At 34.1% G+C, this 22,016-nt stretch overlaps 1 protein-coding gene and 1 long non-coding RNA gene across 2 annotated transcripts; both read right to left on the bottom strand.

Moving 5' to 3' along the window:
- Positions 1-2,270: 2,270 nt before the first annotated feature.
- On the bottom strand, positions 2,271-6,427 carry LOC111637138. The gene is made up of 3 exons (XR_002758642.1): positions 6,321-6,427; positions 4,694-4,866; positions 2,271-4,606 (listed from the first exon to the last, which is right to left on the bottom strand). It is a non-coding gene; the product is annotated as an uncharacterized LOC111637138 (long non-coding RNA).
- A 5,143-nt stretch (positions 6,428-11,570) lies between these two features.
- On the bottom strand, positions 11,571-20,682 carry LOC111637133 (CDP-diacylglycerol--inositol 3-phosphatidyltransferase-like). The gene is made up of 7 exons (XM_023382549.1): positions 20,507-20,682; positions 17,842-17,976; positions 17,614-17,767; positions 17,443-17,524; positions 15,538-15,619; positions 13,915-14,087; positions 11,571-13,827 (listed from the first exon to the last, which is right to left on the bottom strand). The coding sequence occupies exons 1-6, from the start codon at positions 20,544-20,546 to the stop codon at positions 13,930-13,932; spliced, it is 651 nt and encodes a 216-aa protein (XP_023238317.1). The 5' UTR covers positions 20,547-20,682; the 3' UTR covers positions 11,571-13,827; positions 13,915-13,929.
- Positions 20,683-22,016: the final 1,334 nt, after the last annotated feature.

The raw sequence follows: 22,016 nt of genomic DNA, 5'->3' as shown, positions 1-22,016 counted from the left end.
TGCCACACAAATTCCCATCGTAGCTCAAGGAAGCACAAACAATCCAGTCTCCAGGTACACAGAAAGAAGAAATTTTCAGAGCTTGGAGTTAAAAATTCCCATTACAGCTCTTGATGTAAAAAATATAGGAGCATTTTTATTAATTTAATTTGAAAATATACGAATCAACAGCATCGCAACATACTCGACAGTCATTTTGACTTTAACCATTAGAAACTTTAATCCTCCAAAAATCAAATCTTTAAAAATTTGAAAGAACTGCTGGATTCTGTACCTTTTATGCAATTAATACCCAATTTCCAGAATAAACACACAGCCTATTCCTTCCACAACATTAGATATAGATTGTTAGGCAGATGCACACTGGGCAACAAAATTAACACAAAGTTGGGAAAAGATTCAACCAATCGCCCTCCATCAAAATCAAAAGGGACGAGCGTTGTCAATGTTCGACACCCGTCTCGGTCTCATAGCTGCCCTTCGTTTCAGTTGATCCTTGTAAAACTACACTACATACTAAAGATTTCATTCACCAAAGCACATGGTCTACATGTGTGATTTGATCTATATAAAGGTACCTTAAGTCCTACCCCTATCTATATAGACCACCTCACCCTCTCGACTTTTCACCTTCAAAATTTAATAGCGTCAATGCCCCTCATATACGAGGTAACGTGTGAAACTTCGTTTCTTAAACTTTACCCCATCCTGAGATATTAAGCGAAGTAGTGGCCGACACACATGGTCACGTCCATTAATTTTTTTCTTTTTTTTTACATTTTTGGTTTCCGGTCTCAACACGTGGAATTTGCAAAAAATTCGGAGGGTTAAGCTTGACACGATCCATTATTTTCCTTTTGTTACGTATACATATACGTAACAAAGGAAAATTAACAATTAAATTCCTTACAGTAGTTTCAAATAGTCACGTGTGACGTCAAGTTTCATTGTTACACATCGTAACAACGAAAAATTCATTTCATAGGAGACAACGAAACCATCCAAACTTAACACGTATCAATCCGAAATAATCAACGATTAATACAATAAATATTAATATTTTAAACGAAATATATCTGTAAAAAATTATTTTTAACGGCAAAATTAGAGAAATTCGACATCTATCCTCACCTCTTCCTTGCCAGACGATAAATGACCCCACGCAACGGAATTGCCGTGTTACGTCGCTAGGAAAAGAAGAAAAATAGCCAAAATGATACCGAACGGGAAAATTATTTATTAGAAATTATTTTATTTTAATATTTTTTATATAAAATTTAAATATAATTAATTATTATTAAGGTATTGACGATAGGATAAAATAATAATTCGACCGTTACGTCAGAATTAATTAAATATCGATATTTAATTAATTAATTATGACGTAATATATTTTGTCATTATCCGATTAAATATCGATTTATAATATTAAAGTTCCGATAATTTGAATATCGAACGAGCGGAAAATATTTTCGCTTTCTCGAAAGCTCGATTTAACGTTTGAATTTCGGGCTGTGTTATAAACGAGTTACCGCGATTTAACGCCTTTCTAGTGTACCTAACTTCCGTTTAGGCGATATGTGCCGTTATAAACGTTTTTGTGTAAGTTTGCTCGTTACAGGCTGGGCCGATCCTCAATGGGGTCATGAGATCGATGGGATAAGGCAATCTGCCAATGAGATGTATCGCCCGAAAAGATTTTCAATGGGAAATTGTCCCTACTTAGGAACTAGACACGTGAAGAAAACCCGGAAAACTCCGCGTGGACTGTTGGTGAGGCACAAACCCACGACCGGTTTTATCCGTTTGGCCGCCGTTGGGCTCAAAATGGGGTCGTGTGGACCGATTCTCAATTGAATTTCAATTCAAATCACTGAGGCCAATTGTGTTTTGCCATACAAATCATCAATTTTGTTGCTGTAAAACTTAAAAGGTACGCTTGTAGCTGTTGCCGGTCAGGATGGAATAGCGGTGTCCGCTCCTGGATCAAATCTGGGCAAGCAATTCTCAAATGGATGATAGGTCTTGCCCGATTCTTCCCATTAATTAAATGCCTATCTAAACTCGTGAGGATCACAGATGAAAAAAGTCCTCTCTGTGCCCTCGGCCTGAACAAGGAATGGAGAATGACTTCCCACACGATAAATTTTGAATGTGGATTAGATTTGAAGGTCTTCGTGACGTTTGTTAACATCTTACTACGTAGCCATTCGATCAATACACAAATAAGAGGCAGAGATACACAAACCCACAGCACCGACTGCGAGAGGGCACGGATTTGAGTAATCGGGGTGCAACAATAAGTGAATTTGTAGGGACCAATGCAGGATTTGTGCACCAATTTAGAGATTTCCGGTTGACAAAAGTAATTTTGCAAGTACTTGTGTTTAAGGATATATAATTCTGAACACGTAACACCCACCGAACATCTCAGGCATCAAATACTTTAGTGTAAATTAGCCTTATATATTTGTTTATACGCTTCAAACATAAGTGAACTCCAACAAAAACTGTATTATAGGGATTTTATTAACATAATACAGTATACATTAAAAAATATAAATGATATTTTTTCATCTATTTATTTGATAACATCAAGCAAATTAGTATTTTTTCTCTACATCATAAAGCTTAAAACTTTCAACAATTCTCCAACAAAATAACTAAGTATTGTACATGTCTGTACAAATATATAAGTGTATACATATATATATACTGTATATATAATCAATCTCAAATGGGACATTTTAGTGATAAATTTGTTAACATTTTCTAATTATTTGCATACAAAAACCTAAATATATTATTTACAATCACTTCTATGCACAGGAATGTTGATTTATAAAGTACATACTTAAGCAAGAATTGAAATTTTGTATGGTTTGTGAACTTTTTTAGATTAAACAAACTAATTTTGGCACAATATAAAAAATGGTACAGGTTTTACAAACGAGTCCACATCTTTTCCACCTTGGGAAATTATATGAATTCTAAGGACCGATCGAACAAATGCAGAGAAATAGTGCAAGGAGTTTGACAAATGCTGCAAGTTGGACTAGGCGGTGCCGCTTGCTGCGTTACCGGTTTGTGGTGCAATGGCATCGTGGCCGGGACGACAAAGTTTGCAAAGTTCGGCCACGTTTGCCATTCGCCACTTTGTTCGATGTCAAAGTGTAGAAGCGCACTTCTAGTCGACTACAAATACCAAAGTCGAATGTCGTTCGTCTTCGGCATTTGTCGTCGATGCGGTGCCGCACTGACCAGAATTCGACTGCAAATTGGACAATATTCTTCTGAACTCCGGCAAAAACTAGCCTCCTCGAAATGCCCATCGACTACCCTTAACTTGCAACGTCTCCGAGCTTCTCGAGCTACTTCTCGTAATTGCATTTTGCTCGATGGCCCGGCATTCTCGATTAAAAGTGTTAGTTAAAAAACATGTCGAAGTACAAAAGAAATAATCTAATTTAATATATTAATCTTATATAAAGTAAAATTATATACAGAAATAAAATTATATAAACTACTCTTTATGTAAATAAATAAAAAAAAACAATTAATTTTATGTCAATGATTAAAAATACTGTATAAAGAAAATTCAATTATAAAACAAATGATAGACATTGGAATGATTTCTACAAATTTCATGAAAGTTTCTTAGTTCTAAACTGTTAGAGAGGGTCGATACTTTGTGGTGGTCCCTTTATCAAATTATCAGACCAGATAAATGAATATTTATGAACTTAAACAATTTATTTTATGTTGAGAATGCATTTGATATTTCTAATTTTCAATTATAATAGTGTTATAAAGTAATGTTTCCCAACTAGTGGCCAATACAATTTGCTAAATCATCATTCTGATTCCCACTTGTTACTCAAAAATGGTTCTCGCTTACAACAGTTTACCGACACGAAGCCATAACATCGCTCTCTTTATCATAATGTACCAGTGAAAGACATATCCGTGCAGCGCACAATGGAAAGGCTGACTAGCACTCAACAATGCTTTTACACCGATCAATACTTAATTTTTCTGCTTTGCCATTAGGGTAAAAGTCTCGATTTCTAAATGCACCCATCCGACTCAATTTATAAATGCACCCCTTTTCCATTATGGTCCGACATAGGGTCAGTTTTGTCGCTTTCCATTATAGACACTGTCATAGCGAGAACCAACCTTCAGACGATTTGAGATAAAAATCTGAATTGTAACCATCAAAATAATGCTTACTACTATAATTCAACTGCTTGCATGTGTAGATGGATAGTATCTTGACACATTAATCTCCTCTTTCCAACTTCTAGTCAATCCTGGTATAATGGTATTTGAGACCAATATGAGCCACATAACCATCTTCCATTACATACTAAGCAGTAACATGATTGATAATACTTCCAGATAATATCAAGATTTTCTAATATATTAAAATGAGATCATCAGTCGACAAAGATTGGGAAACACTACTCAAAATTAAATAATTCCTTCATTTGACTAGGAGAGAGAATTATTTACAATTTAACTTACATGCGAAGTGTAATTATGATAAATTAATAATATTAAAGCCGATTCTAAGAATTACAAACACAAGTAAAGTTTTGTAAAGCTGAAAATACAAAATATAAACTATTAAAAGCTTGCATTCACAAAAATAAAAGCATTGTATCTACACAATTTCAAATTGCAAACTCACCGATACTGGATTAATTCATTTTTCTTTCTCCGCTTGTTTGCTCCTCTCCTTTGTATCGATGATTCCTAGATTCATGCATGCTATTATCATTTGCAACAAACTGATTAAAGTCTTGACAAACGAAACCGGTGCAGATATTATTGTTATAAGACGGAATAGTCCCAAACCCAAAACTGTAGGAAAAAATTTTAACTTTTTATTCAAAATTTCTACGATAAATTTCATATATTTATCGAAATCATAATTAAGTCTACACATTAAAATTAAGGTAGTAACTGTTTAAATATATTAATTTGGCTTTAAAAATATACTCCCAGCTTTTTAAAAACTACTTATTAACATGCAGTCTCGGATGTTAAAGGAGATAAAATGATCTACGCTTCTATGGCTATTGCCAATTCTAAACGTTTCTATGGCTATTAAATGGCAGTTTGTGAAATGGAGGTGTTTGATAAGACAAGTGTTGTTTTGGACTAATTAGTTCTTCTAAGAAACTTGGTAAATTAAGGGTTGAACCTGGAATGCCTTTCCTCTTCACTAAAAAATGAAGAGAAGACAAAGAATTCACAATGGATTATTCTCTACAATGCACATAAAATTTTAAATAAACAACTGTACACTAAGGGCACGTTTACTTTTAGCTATCTTCCAAGCTCACCAAGCTGACACCTAGCGCAGCCTGATGTCATACTAGCACGCTCGTAAAAGTATACACAGTAACGGACATCGCCATCTTTGAACAAACTCCAAGCTCGACGTAAATTCTCCAAGCATGCCAGGAATGCCAGCAATGACATCACGGGTGCGAAAAGTAAACACCGTGCTCATTGATAGCTAACAAAAATTATACAGGCTGAGTGCACTAGGGGTGAGATCGGAGCTGAAAGTAAATGCACCCTTTCTCAAGACTTTAATTAAAATGAGATGATGTGCCAAATTATTGGGTTATAATAAAGTTAAATTAATAATTTAATAATTATAAATGAAGGAATTTGTGTAGAGACAGAGTTAGCTTGTCATCTCGTGATAATTATAATAAATTAAGTTTAGTTTTGAATTGAATTCTGGAAGAAGAGAATTAGCCCGGAGTGGAACTGCATAGATCTCGGGAATTGTGGGTTTGAGTTCCATTCCAGGCAATTATTTTCTTCCAAAAGTTCTAAATTAAAAATTAATTTATTATAATTACTAAAATTATCACAAAATAGTGGACTAACTCTACACATATTACTTCATATATAATTATTAACTTAGCCTTATATAGCCTGATAATTTGGCAGAGCATCTGTTTTAAACAATTTTCATTGAGATGTAAAATAAGAATTGGATTGATAGTATAAGGTAATGCAACACACACGAAATCTGCCAAAAGGGAGATGTTTTCCAGAAGAACTTTCTACGAGAAACTGGTCCCTATTTAGATATTAGACATGTGAAAACCCAGAAAACTCCATGCAGCCAGCCCACTAATGAGATGAAAACTCGACTACTAAGATGATATAAAATGGATGATAGATATAAAATACGGAATCACACAATTACTATTTAAGAGATTACAAGAATTTCGGATAAATAATTTTCAGTACTTTTCAAATTTATTATTATTAATAATAAATTATATACTAACTTGTTGGTCCTTCAGTGAAATGTAAAAGATACAGCATACAATAAAACAATTCGTTTCCGGCACACATAGTAAACAGAATGGGCTAAAAAGTCAATATTTAAATTAATTAAAAATTTACTATCATCAAATTAAATACTAAATTCTGTTTCTTTTTTCATATTGTTTCATATAAATCATGTAAATACAAAAACATAATTAAAATTAAGTTCAATTTCCATCGAAATTTAAGTAGAAATTGTTTTATTTATTGGAAATTTGTGGAAAAATTATAAAGACTAGAAACAAAAATATGATAATGAATAGAAATAGGTATAAATAGAATATAAAATCAGAATATGGGCATTAAAGTTTACATGACCCACCACAGCTTTCAGCGTGTCTGATCCATATATATGATAGATGAGTAATAATGCCCCAACAAATATATTAATAAATTGGGTCTAAGAAGGATTTTAACCAGAGGGCCAGAAAGCAATCATTTCGCAGATTTCAGTAGGAAACTTGTTACTCAAAAGCAACAGAAAATCTGACAGCAACATAAGAATGGCTTCAGAACCTGTTAAACCTTCGTACAATAACATACACTCTTCCTTACTACTGCAAGTCTCGGTGGCTCAGCCTAGATTTGCAAGATTTACTACATCTTACTAACACCTGAATATAATATAAGCATTTATATGTATAAGAGTAATCTTTATAAAAGAAAGAAGGCCGACAGAAAGAAGGACTAGATCTTTTATTATTAATAGCGGAACCGTCTACCAGAATTTGGAAAATGTGGGAGAAAATAAGACATTCACCAGTCCCAAATAATATGATATATCACATTGTTATTGTATTGAAAAATTTTATGCTCGATAGTTTTAGTTCTTTAGTATACGGGTTATATTAAAAATTGTAAATACAGTGCACTGTATATATTAGATATTCCTTTGTATTGGTTAACTATTGGTGTTATAATTATTATTTTAGTGTGTGTTTGTAAGCTGATGAGGGGTCTTTGTACCCGAAATGCATCCTTACCTAAATTCGAAATGTGATTATTAAAGACTAACTTTCTTGTAAAAGATCTGGTTTTTCTTTCTGTCAGCCTTGGTGTGATAAGCCCTCCAAATTGTTAAATCCTATTTATTAGGTTATCTAACTCTATCTCATTCATAGTCGTGGGCTAAAAGCATCATTTATTATTATTATTATTATTGTTACCTCTCTGGTTATAGTCATCAGCATGACAACAGCTAAAAGACAAAAGTCATGTCATCAGTATGTGTGCACACAAGACACAGAATTGTTGCAAGAAAACCAATGGATGTTGTAAGTTACTATTTGTGCTCTTGTGCCCATTTTCTACAGGCTACAAAAACTACAAAATGAGCTCCAGTGTGAGAATGACCATGTTGTCAATCATGTCCTTAGATGATGGTATAAACATCTCTACAATGGACTTTTTTAATTGTATATATAAATAAATTATACCTATGCATAAGGACTTGTCTTTACAGTTGGTAACATTAGAAATGATCAGTCCGATAGTTAGGTCCTCTGGCAAACGACAACAGAATTGTTGCCAGTTTACACAACCCCATCCGGTCGCACTGCCAATCCTAGTCATATATAAGTCACCGCATTGTCGNAAAATAAATATATTAAAAAATATAAAAACAATAAAAAATTATACTTCAGAAGTTAATTTAGTATCAAAAACGTAAAATATTTGAGTACCCCAAGACATAGCCAAAGATTACAGTGCCACAGCACTGGCAAAAATTTAAATTTGTCGACTGGAATTCCTTCGGATAACAAACGCTCTACTGTATTAACTTACATTGAATGGAATTACACCTTTAATTGTTCAATATAAAAGGAAAGGAATTTTAAAATTATGGAATTACTTTACGAATTATTTATAAACTGTTTTGTCAACACAAAGCACCGGAACAATAATGTTTATGGACAAATGCAATTTAGTAGTTACGGAAAACACAAATGCAAAAAAGTCAGCCAACATAACACACACAATACAGATTTCCTACCGCATTAAGTCACCGTCTCATCAACGGCCGTCCAACCACCTATTCGTAAAATAATTCCAAAAAATTCTGCAATTTCACAATCAACTCAATAAATATAATTAATTTCTTAAACTTAAAACATAGCATGCAGAAATTTATTTAGTAATTAACACTAAGTTATGTATCTATCGACAGGTTTACGGAAACAGAGTTTGGTTGCCGTAAGTTTTCGATAGCATTGTTATACCCCTCGAATAAATTTCCCACAGACAGTACAATCGACTGTCGTTGGATGTGAGCCAGAAGGGATACGTAAATTTGTTCTTTGAATTGTTAACTGCTACAATCTTATAGAAACTTATTCAAATTAAACCTTTTTGTACCGAGTTAGCTTCAATTATCTCGACATATTAAGTTATATGAATCATTAACGAAACGGCCATCAAATACTACATCCCTTCTTCACACGTGCTCTATCCCGACAACCTTTCAAACAAAACTAATGAAATTTAAAGAAATTGTTCATTTTGTATAGAAATCAGCATCCAGCAATATCGACATTTCTATGTCCGCTTGGGTCTAAACACTGCGAATTAAAATTTAAAATGATAAATATCCATCCATATGAAGCAATTTGCATCATATTTCGGACGAAACCGCTCCGACTTTAGAAACGTCCACTTGTCAGTAAACGACTCAAAGGATCTACTTTGCATAGTTAACACTTAATGTACCATTTTAAAAGTATTTCTTAGAAGAATCGTTTTGTAAATTTTAATTTCTTAAACATTCTTTAAACTCAACTTAATGATTCATTTCATAATGGCACGAAATCGGCTTTATCCATTCGAGACAAAATTGGCCTGACGGAAAGTCGTCCAATCGGCGTTGCCACACAAATTCCCATCGTAGCTCAAGGAAGCACAAACAATCCAGTCTCCAGGTACACAGAAAGAAGAAATTTTCAGAGCTTGGAGTTAAAAATTCCCATTACAGCTCTTGATGTAAAAAATATAGGAGCATTTTTATTAATTTAATTTGAAAATATACGAATCAACAGCATCGCAACATACTCGACAGTCATTTTGACTTTAACCATTAGAAACTTTAATCCTCCAAAAATCAAATCTTTAAAAATTTGAAAGAACTGCTGGATTCTGTACCTTTTATGCAATTAATACCCAATTTCCAGAATAAACACACAGCCTATTCCTTCCACAACATTAGATATAGATTGTTAGGCAGATGCACACTGGGCAACAAAATTAACACAAAGTTGGGAAAAGATTCAACCAATCGCCCTCCATCAAAATCAAAAGGGACGAGCGTTGTCAATGTTCGACACCCGTCTCGGTCTCATAGCTGCCCTTCGTTTCAGTTGATCCTTGTAAAACTACACTACATACTAAAGATTTCATTCACCAAAGCACATGGTCTACATGTGTGATTTGATCTATATAAAGGTACCTTAAGTCCTACCCCTATCTATATAGACCACCTCACCCTCTCGACTTTTCACCTTCAAAATTTAATAGCGTCAATGCCCCTCATATACGAGGTAACGTGTGAAACTTCGTTTCTTAAACTTTACCCCATCCTGAGATATTAAGCGAAGTAGTGGCCGACACACATGGTCACGTCCATTAATTTTTTTCTTTTTTTTTACATTTTTGGTTTCCGGTCTCAACACGTGGAATTTGCAAAAAATTCGGAGGGTTAAGCTTGACACGATCCATTATTTTCCTTTTGTTACGTATACATATACGTAACAAAGGAAAATTAACAATTAAATTCCTTACAGTAGTTTCAAATAGTCACGTGTGACGTCAAGTTTCATTGTTACACATCGTAACAACGAAAAATTCATTTCATAGGAGACAACGAAACCATCCAAACTTAACACGTATCAATCCGAAATAATCAACGATTAATACAATAAATATTAATATTTTAAACGAAATATATCTGTAAAAAATTATTTTTAACGGCAAAATTAGAGAAATTCGACATCTATCCTCACCTCTTCCTTGCCAGACGATAAATGACCCCACGCAACGGAATTGCCGTGTTACGTCGCTAGGAAAAGAAGAAAAATAGCCAAAATGATACCGAACGGGAAAATTATTTATTAGAAATTATTTTATTTTAATATTTTTTATATAAAATTTAAATATAATTAATTATTATTAAGGTATTGACGATAGGATAAAATAATAATTCGACCGTTACGTCAGAATTAATTAAATATCGATATTTAATTAATTAATTATGACGTAATATATTTTGTCATTATCCGATTAAATATCGATTTATAATATTAAAGTTCCGATAATTTGAATATCGAACGAGCGGAAAATATTTTCGCTTTCTCGAAAGCTCGATTTAACGTTTGAATTTCGGGCTGTGTTATAAACGAGTTACCGCGATTTAACGCCTTTCTAGTGTACCTAACTTCCGTTTAGGCGATATGTGCCGTTATAAACGTTTTTGTGTAAGTTTGCTCGTTACAGGCTGGGCCGATCCTCAATGGGGTCATGAGATCGATGGGATAAGGCAATCTGCCAATGAGATGTATCGCCCGAAAAGATTTTCAATGGGAAATTGTCCCTACTTAGGAACTAGACACGTGAAGAAAACCCGGAAAACTCCGCGTGGACTGTTGGTGAGGCACAAACCCACGACCGGTTTTATCCGTTTGGCCGCCGTTGGGCTCAAAATGGGGTCGTGTGGACCGATTCTCAATTGAATTTCAATTCAAATCACTGAGGCCAATTGTGTTTTGCCATACAAATCATCAATTTTGTTGCTGTAAAACTTAAAAGGTAAGCTTGTAGCTGTTGCCAGTCAAGACGGAATAGCGGTGTCCGCTCCTGGATCAAATCTGGGCAAGCAATTCTCAAATGGATGATAGGTCTTGCCCGATTCTTCCCATTAATTAAAGGCCTATCTAAACTCGTGAGGATCACAGATGAAAAAAGTCCTCTCTGTGCCCTCGGCCTGAACAAGGAATGGAGAATGACTTCCCACACGATAAATTTTGAATGTGGATTAGATTTGAAGGTCTTCGTGACGTTTGTTAACATCTTACTACGTAGCCATTCGATCAATACACAAATAAGAAGCAGAGATACACAAACCCACAGCACCGACTGCGAGAGGGCACGGATTTGAGTAATCGGGGTGCAACAATAAGTGAATTTGTAGGGACCAATGCAGGATTTGTGCACCAATTTAGAGATTTCCGGTTGACAAAAGTAATTTTGCAAGTACTTGTGTTTAAGGATATATAATTCTGAACACGTAACACCCACCGAACATCTCAGGCATCAAATACTTTAGTGTAAATTAGCCTTATATATTTGTTTATACGCTTCAAACATAAGTGAACTCCAACAAAAACTGTATTATAGGGATTTTATTAACATAATACAGTATACATTAAAAAATATAAATGATATTTTTTCATCTATTTATTTGATAACATCAAGCAAATTAGTATTTTTTCTCTACATCATAAAGCTTAAAACTTTCAACAATTCTCCAACAAAATAACTAAGTATTGTACATGTCTGTACAAATATATAAGTGTATACATATATATATACTGTATATATAATCAATCTCAAATGGGACATTTTAGTGATAAATTTGTTAACATTTTCTAATTATTTGCGTACAAAAACCTAAATATATTATTTACAATCACTTCTATGCACAGGAATGTTGATTTATAAAGTACATACTTAAGCAAGAATTGAAATTTTGTATGGTTTGTGAACTTTTTTAGATTAAACAAACTAATTTTGGCACAATATAAAAAATGGTACAGGTTTTACAAACGAGTCCACATCTTTTCCACCTTGGGAAATTATATGAATTCTAAGGACCGATCGAACAAATGCAGAGAAATAGTGCAAGGAGTTTGACAAATGCTGCAAGTTGGACTAGGCGGTGCCGCTTGCTGCGTTACCGGTTTGTGGTGCAATGGCATCGTGGCCGGGACGACAAAGTTTGCAAAGTTCGGCCACGTTTGCCATTCGCCACTTTGTTCGATGTCAAAGTGTAGAAGCGCACTTCTAGTCGACTACAAATACCAAAGTCGAATGTCGTTCGTCTTCGGCATTTGTCGTCGATGCGGTGCCGCACTGACCAGAATTCGACTGCAAATTGGACAATATTCTTCTGAACTCCGGCAAAAACTAGCCTCCTCGAAATGCCCATCGACTACCCTTAACTTGCAACGTCTCCGAGCTTCTCGAGCTACTTCTCGTAATTGCATTTTGCTCGATGGCCCGGCATTCTCGATTAAAAGTGTTAGTTAAAAAACATGTCGAAGTACAAAAGAAATAATCTAATTTAATATATTAATCTTATATAAAGTAAAATTATATACAGAAATAAAATTATATAAACTACTCTTTATGTAAATAAATAAAAAAAAACAATTAATTTTATGTCAATGATTAAAAATACTGTATAAAGAAAATTCAATTATAAAACAAATGATAGACATTGGAATGATTTCTACAAATTTCATGAAAGTTTCTTAGTTCTAAACTGTTAGAGAGGGTCGATACTTTGTGGTGGTCCCTTTATCAAATTATCAGACCAGATAAATGAATATTTATGAACTTAAACAATTTATTTTATGTTGAGAATGCATTTGATATTTCTAATTTTCAATTATAATAGTGTTATAAAGTAATGTTTCCCAACTAGTGGCCAATACAATTTGCTAAATCATCATTCTGATTCCCACTTGTTACTCAAAAATGGTTCTCGCTTACAACAGTTTACCGACACGAAGCCATAACATCGCTCTCTTTATCATAATGTACCAGTGAAAGACATATCCGTGCAGCGCACAATGGAAAGGCTGACTAGCACTCAACAATGCTTTTACACCGATCAATACTTAATTTTTCTGCTTTGCCATTAGGGTAAAAGTCTCGATTTCTAAATGCACCCATCCGACTCAATTTATAAATGCACCCCTTTTCCATTATGGTCCGACATAGGGTCAGTTTTGTCGCTTTCCATTATAGACACTGTCATAGCGAGAACCAACCTTCAGACGATTTGAGATAAAAATCTGAATTGTAACCATCAAAATAATGCTTACTACTATAATTCAACTGCTTGCATGTGTAGATGGATAGTATCTTGACACATTAATCTCCTCTTTCCAACTTCTAGTCAATCCTGGTATAATGGTATTTGAGACCAATATGAGCCACATAACCATCTTCCATTACATACTAAGCAGTAACATGATTGATAATACTTCCAGATAATATCAAGATTTTCTAATATATTAAAATGAGATCATCAGTCGACGAAGATTGGGAAACACTACTCAAAATTAAATAATTCCTTCATTTGACTAGGAGAGAGAATTATTTACAATTTAACTTACATGCGAAGTGTAATTATGATAAATTAATAATATTAAAGCCGATTCTAAGAATTACAAACACAAGTAAAGTTTTGTAAAGCTGAAAATACAAAATATAAACTATTAAAAGCTTGCATTCACAAAAATAAAAGCATTGTATCTACACAATTTCAAATTGCAAACTCACCGATACTGGATTAATTCATTTTTCTTTCTCCGCTTGTTTGCTCCTCTCCTTTGTATCGATGATTCCTAGATTCATGCATGCTATTATCATTTGCAACAAACTGATTAAAGTCTTGACAAACGAAACCGGTGCAGATATTATTGTTATAAGACGGAATAGTCCCAAACCCAAAACTGTAGGAAAAAATTTTAACTTTTTATTCAAAATTTCTACGATAAATTTCATATATTTATCGAAATCATAATTAAGTCTACACATTAAAATTAAGGTAGTAACTGTTTAAATATATTAATTTGGCTTTAAAAATATACTCCCAGCTTTTTAAAAACTACTTATTAACATGCAGTCTCGGATGTTAAAGGAGATAAAATGATCTACGCTTCTATGGCTATTGCCAATTCTAAACGTTTCTATGGCTATTAAATGGCAGTTTGTGAAATGGAGGTGTTTGATAAGACAAGTGTTGTTTTGGACTAATTAGTTCTTCTAAGAAACTTGGTAAATTAAGGGTTGAACCTGGAATGCCTTTCCTCTTCACTAAAAAATGAAGAGAAGACAAAGAATTCACAATGGATTATTCTCTACAATGCACATAAAATTTTAAATAAACAACTGTACACTAAGGGCACGTTTACTTTTAGCTATCTTCCAAGCTCACCAAGCTGACACCTAGCGCAGCCTGATGTCATACTAGCACGCTCGTAAAAGTATACACAGTAACGGACATCGCCATCTTTGAACAAACTCCAAGCTCGACGTAAATTCTCCAAGCATGCCAGGAATGCCAGCAATGACATCACGGGTGCGAAAAGTAAACACCGTGCTCATTGATAGCTAACAAAAATTATACAGGCTGAGTGCACTAGGGGTGAGATCGGAGCTGAAAGTAAATGCACCCTTTCTCAAGACTTTAATTAAAATGAGATGATGTGCCAAATTATTGGGTTATAATAAAGTTAAATTAATAATTTAATAATTATAAATGAAGGAATTTGTGTAGAGACAGAGTTAGCTTGTCATCTCGTGATAATTATAATAAATTAAGTTTAGTTTTGAATTGAATTCTGGAAGAAGAGAATTAGCCCGGAGTGGAACTGCATAGATCTCGGGAATTGTGGGTTTGAGTTCCATTCCAGGCAATTATTTTCTTCCAAAAGTTCTAAATTAAAAATTAATTTATTATAATTACTAAAATTATCACAAAATAGTGGACTAACTCTACACATATTACTTCATATATAATTATTAACTTAGCCTTATATAGCCTGATAATTTGGCAGAGCATCTGTTTTAAACAATTTTCATTGAGATGTAAAATAAGAATTGGATTGATAGTATAAGGTAATGCAACACACACGAAATCTGCCAAAAGGGAGATGTTTTCCAGAAGAACTTTCTACGAGAAACTGGTCCCTATTTAGATATTAGACATGTGAAAACCCAGAAAACTCCATGCAGCCAGCCCACTAATGAGATGAAAACTCGACTACTAAGATGATATAAAATGGATGATAGATATAAAATACGGAATCACACAATTACTATTTAAGAGATTACAAGAATTTCGGATAAATAATTTTCAGTACTTTTCAAATTTATTATTATTATAAATTATATACTAACTTGTTGGTCCTTCAGTGAAATGTAAAAGATACAGCATACAATAAAACAATTCGTTTCCGGCACACATAGTAAACAGAATGGGCTAAAAAGTCAATATTTAAATTAATTAAAAATTTACTATCATCAAATTAAATACTAAATTCTGTTTCTTTTTTCATATTGTTTCATATAAATCATGTAAATACAAAAACATAATTAAAATTAAGTTCAATTTCCATCGAAATTTAAGTAGAAATTGTTTTATTTATTGGAAATTTGTGGAAAAATTATAAAGACTAGAAACAAAAATATGATAATGAATAGAAATAGGTATAAATAGAATATAAAATCAGAATATGGGCATTAAAGTTTACATGACCCACCACAGCTTTCAGCGTGTCTGATCCATATATATGATAGATGAGTAATAATGCCCCAACAAATATATTAATAAATTGGGTCTAAGAAGGATTTTAACCAGAGGGCCAGAAAGCAATCATTTCGCAGATTTCAGTAGGAAACTTGTTACTCAAAAGCAACAGAAAATCTGACAGCAACATAAGAATGGCTTCAGAACCTGTTAAACCTTCGTACAATAACATACACTCTTCCTTACTACTGCAAGTCTCGGTGGCTCAGCCTAGATTTGCAAGATTTACTACATCTTACTAACACCTGAATATAATATAAGCATTTATATGTATAAGAGTAATCTTTATAAAAGAAAGAAGGCCGACAGAAAGAAGGACTAGATCTTTTATTATTAATAGCGGAACCGTCTACCAGAATTTGGAAAATGTGGGAGAAAATAAGACATTCACCAGTCCCAAATAATATGATATATCACATTGTTATTGTATTGAAAAATTTTATGCTCGATAGTTTTAGTTCTTTAGTATACGGGTTATATTAAAAATTGTAAATACAGTGCACTGTATATATTAGATATTCCTTTGTATTGGTTAACTATTGGTGTTATAATTATTATTTTAGTGTGTGTTTGTAAGCTGATGAGGGGTCTTTGTACCCGAAATGCATCCTTACCTAAATTCGAAATGTGATTATTAAAGACTAACTTTCTTGTAAAAGATCTGGTTTTTCTTTCTGTCGGCCTTGGTGTGATAAGCCCTCCAAATTGTTAAATCCTATTTATTAGGTTATCTAACTCTATCTCATTCATAGTCGTGGGCTAAAAGCATCATTTATTATTATTATTATTATTGTTACCTCTCTGGTTATAGTCATCAGCATGACAACAGCTAAAAGACAAAAGTCATGTCATCAGTATGTGTGCACACAAGACACAGAATTGTTGCAAGAAAACCAATGGATGTTGTAAGTTACTATTTGTGCTCTTGTGCCCATTTTCTACAGGCTACAAAAACTACAAAATGAGCTCCAGTGTGAGAATGACCATGTTGTCAATCATGTCCTTAGATGATGGTATAAACATCTCTACAATGGACTTTTTTAATTGTATATATAAATAAATTATACCTATGCATAAGGACTTGTCTTTACAGTTGGTAACATTAGAAATGATCAGTCCGATAGTTAGGTCCTCTGGCAAACGACAACAGAATTGTTGCCAGTTTACACAACCCCATCCGGTCGCACTGCCAATCCTAGTCATATATAAGTCACCGCATTGTCGCAGCCTTCCGCAACTCCGGCAACCATCAAAATACAATTTTATCATAGTGTAACCTGTGTACACACCTGATTTGAGGTTAACAATTACCTCATAATAACAAAAATATGTTTCAACAATTTGTCAACTGTGTATACATGTCATAGTCCTAACAGTAATGAGTTCTTGAAACGTTATTTTTGGAAATAATATAAATTGAAAGAAAAAGCATTGTATTTTTCTCATATAAAAGATTTTTATATAATATAAAACAAAATACATAAATATACACTTACTCTAGAAGTATAATATATTTTCATAACAGGATTTTCGGCTGAATCAATAAATTTATGATTTGTCTTCCCTTGCATCAGAGATCTGAAATTAAAATATATAATTTAGAAAACAGGTTTTAATTATTACAATAATATATTTAAAATATTAAAATATATATAAGAAATACTTACGTCTGTAAATGAATCCAATGACTGGCAATATCAATCGTCATACTTAATTGGAATAGAAACATGTACGAAGGATAAAAGTACGACAAAGCAACAAGCAGACACATAGTAGCGCAGCGGTCTGTCAACTGGTCCAATATGGCTCCAAATTTCGTAGCTACAAATAAAGTTATCTTAAAAATTAGAAATTATTTTAGAGATTAAACAATATTAATTTATAAAATTGGTTACCCTGATTTAACCAACGAGCGGCGTATCCATCAAACGCATCGAGCAGGCCACTTAAAAGATAACAAAACGAAGCCTTAACGTGATCAAACGGCATATAATAAAAGGAAATAAATGCCAGAATAATTCGTGCATATCCTGAAATATAAAAATGAAAAAGAATTTTTAAATGCGTCGATTTGTTTACATATATTATTATATTAACTGTGTTCAAAGTAACAAATAATGTAGCAGAAATTAAATTATTACAATTTCTACCACATCAATTTCAATTGTTACTGTAGTTATAAATATTTAAATGGTTAACGAAACATAGTTTCCTTTCCAGGAGAGTAAGTTTTGTATAATTATCTAAATAATTGTATAAATAATAACATTCAATTTATATTCAGTGCTGTATTTGCACTTTTTTACTCTTATAAACTACCACTTCTAATATACCATTCATTACATATTCATGGTAATAAAAAAAGATAAGCTTAAGATCTTTGTGACAGGCCTTTGGCAACAAAAACCGAGGAGGACATTAACAAAAGTAAACATATAGGTAGTTAGGTCCTGCTATCCTATCTTTGATTACATCAAAAACTACAAAGACCCACTAAGAGAGGAGTCTGTCAAATTCCACTAGTAGAAGATAAAAGAGGGCCTGTTAAATATTACATTGTTAGCACTAATTGACAACTAAATACCAGACTAGATGAATCTAAAAGAAATACTATAAAAGCCCTATCCATACTCCAAACAGCCAGTGAAAGACAGAACTGATCTCAAGAAATCTCCATTATTTTGATTCTGATATTAGCAAACACTAGTTGTGAAAAGATGATTGGTTGAATGAATCAAAGTTTGCCAAAAGTTGAGACATTTTCAACTCCTAGCAACAAAAGGAGATGAACTAGCAGTTCAATGTGAACCTAGCTTAAGTTATATACATCATCTTTACATCAAGTTATACACAACATCCTGTAATGAGTAGAGGGACAGAAAATAATACCCAGATTTGTAGTAAATTACGAGATTTGGACCAGATTAAACCTGGATCCGTACAACGGTAAGCCGATCGCAACCGCGAAAACTCAATAGAATAAATGAAATGCATAATTTAACAAGTATACATATAATGTTTCCTATATTTTTGTAATGTGTTATATTTGGTAAATACAATACAACTTCAATACAACTGGATAAGCAAGCAAACGACACAGCAATTTGTTTGAAACGGGGGATTGGATGTTTCGACAGATTCGGCCATTCCGACTGACAATTACAATAGCCGGTACGTACGATCCTATATCTGCCAAATGATGTGCAACACAAAAACACCAGTGATTTTATTGGTGTTATGACGTCATGATAGTACACGGTTAGTACCTTAAATGAATTCCAGAACAAACTGTGACAAAAAATACTTTGCATGTTTAAAAGAATCACTATAACAGATAGCATTTGACAGAAAAATACTCAACTGTTCTGTAACTGTTAAATGTGCCAAATGCAACAATTGGCTCGCTTGTCCAGCTGTATTAAACAGGCTGCATCATTAGTTTGGTAAGATTGTAAACGTGATAGACACTATTGGGACTTGAAAAGAGCTGTAGAGCATGCCCATAGGAGGAAAAAAGTCAAAGGAACCCTATCTTTATATGCAACCCTTGGCAAGATATAGCCCCCCCCGAAATCAGTGTACTTCCAGGTGTTACAGGGAGTCATGCCACTTGCTCTGCTAAATCTATCGCATTTTTAATCTGTAGTACCTCATTATTAATGTCCCTATTGGCATAAGTAAGACCTTATAGTGATATAACGGGTGTCTCCTTTTTCATCTCCAAGTGTCTCATATTTTATCTTTTGAAAGAAAAATATAAGACAGGAAAAAAATTTTTTTGCTCAATATTTCTCATACACACAGAAGAAATGAATACTTCATTAGATTTTAACACTAACTGTAGACCTTCTCGTGTATTTCTCTTTGTAAAATACCGGTCCTAACAAATGCTGTTACAAAAGGTTTGAAAAGTGTCTCATATTTACCCACATTGACCCTAAATAATAAACGCATTAACTTTCACCAACCGAAAACAGTTTCTACCTCAAACTGGTACTAACACCCATTCTCCGTGCTCGGAGTCAGTCAAGGTCCGGAATCGCTCGCCTCGACCAACGGTCGCCCACGTCTCGGCACTCGCACGAAGACGAGCCCCAGACACACACAAAACTACATAACGTCGAGTACTCTACGAACGGTAGAGCGGACCACTCGCACCGAACAGTTAAATGCCGTAGTCTTACAACGACTCCCAAACACGACCCAGTTTTGGGGCGCCGTATCCGGCAACGGGTCGGACGTAGAGGTACGATGCCTTTGACTTTTTCACTCGTAGGAGCACGTTCTATAACTCCGTTAAGGTCCAACGACGTCATTCAATCCGTATTTATGTCACCGGTTGGCTTATCCAGCCATATTAAAGCAGATTTACCACAAATCACGGTTTACAAAAGAAATTGCGTCAAACGGTACCACGTGACGTAATTGACGTTTATAACCATCGCACGTCACGATATAAACGTTTATCGTAATAAACATAAACATTTTCCGCGAATATTCGTCACTTATCCGTAAAAACAAGCGCTTATGTTTCACATTTTCAAGCGAACTTCGCCTTACCGATTAAATTTGGCACAAACAAAAATATATTTTCGGCCATTTTGCGTATTTAAACTGAAAACGTGACTTGTAATTTACACAAATTCCCTTATTAATGCGAACGTCACTCGATAAACAACCAATCAAAAATTTTTTTAGGTTCAAGAAACCTTTCGAGTGATTTTTGTTTACTTGTACGTACGTTGCCGGATGCCGAACTTAACTGCTAATAAAAATCGCCAAAAAGTCTCCAACGTTTAAATAATTTTTTAGTGGTTTAGAAGAAGCGTTTAATAAATTTCGAAAATTCTCTTAAATATTTATATTAAAATATAAATATAATTATAAATAGCATCAATCTTTAAATATTCATAATCGCGTATCGTTAAATACAACCGCCATTTTGTTTTTATTCTCTATTGAGAATGTAATAGTAGATTGCGAATCACGTGCGTTTTCAATGAAGTTTAGCATCGGCTGCCTGGAATGAGCGAACCAATGAGAAAGTTAGTTTAAAATGAAACGGGCTTGTCCCCGATTTAGTAGTTAACCCAATAACCGTGGAGTAGGGCATTTTTATTCTTTCCATCTTGTAAGCACTTTTTACGAAGTCCAGCGTGGGTTTGGCCAGGCCCACAATGGGGTTGCCGAGAGGTAAGAGACAGACCCCGAAATATCTAGGACCGACAACCCCTGGGTTTTTGACACCTCCCGAATTCGTTCCCGAGTTCTCTAGAGCGATAGGCTGAAATCTTATTAGATATACACTGCCCTACCATTAATATCCGAGATCTTAAACAAAACATAATATATTGTGCTGAAACCTTTAATTGCTAAGACGACCCTTACTTTTTGTGATATACTCTCCACAGATTTTTATAAATATCTGGTGAAATATTCTTCCATTCAGCCTTTAACATGTCTACCAGTTCAACGTTCTTCCTTGGACACTCTTCACGAGAACGCAACTGATGCTCCGATCCATCCCAAAAAACACCGAATAGAATTGATCTCAGGCTTTGGGCTGGTTAATCCAATAATTTATCACCCATGTCCGCAAATCATTCCATTATAAACTGAGCAGTATGCTGGGTGCTTTATCTAGCTGGTAAACAGAGGTCTTCCTCGAAGTACTGCAATAACGTTTTCCGCCTTGTAGGCACTAAGAGAACCTCTTTTAGCAAGCGCATTATGGGTTTAGCTAGGCCCACAATAGGACTCCAGGGTAGAGAGGGACCGGTCCTGATATATCTGGATAAACCACCATCCAAAAAATTCCTAGTGCTTTTTGGCCCGTCCAGATGCGATCCCGGATCGGTATGGCCGGTGTCACTTCGCCCACTCGGCCATACTTGCATGCTCCTTGCAATGGCCTGTTGAAAACGTGTTAATTTTACTGGACCCCCTCTTCTATGGCCTATTGAAAACCCAATAAAAGTATTTATAGCCAACACAATGATGTATTGCTTATCTAATACCGATTTTTAACATGATCTGCTATTGTCCGTATATTAAAGGTAGGGAAGTTTAT

This window comes from Centruroides sculpturatus, unplaced genomic scaffold (genome assembly GCF_000671375.1).
Source record: "Centruroides sculpturatus isolate CEXI.00-Female unplaced genomic scaffold, Cexi_2.0 scaffold1093, whole genome shotgun sequence".
Classification (NCBI taxonomy): Eukaryota; Metazoa; Arthropoda; class Arachnida; order Scorpiones; family Buthidae; genus Centruroides; species Centruroides sculpturatus.
Note: the sequence above shows the minus strand (reverse complement) of the source record. Positions and strands in the feature narration are given on the sequence as shown.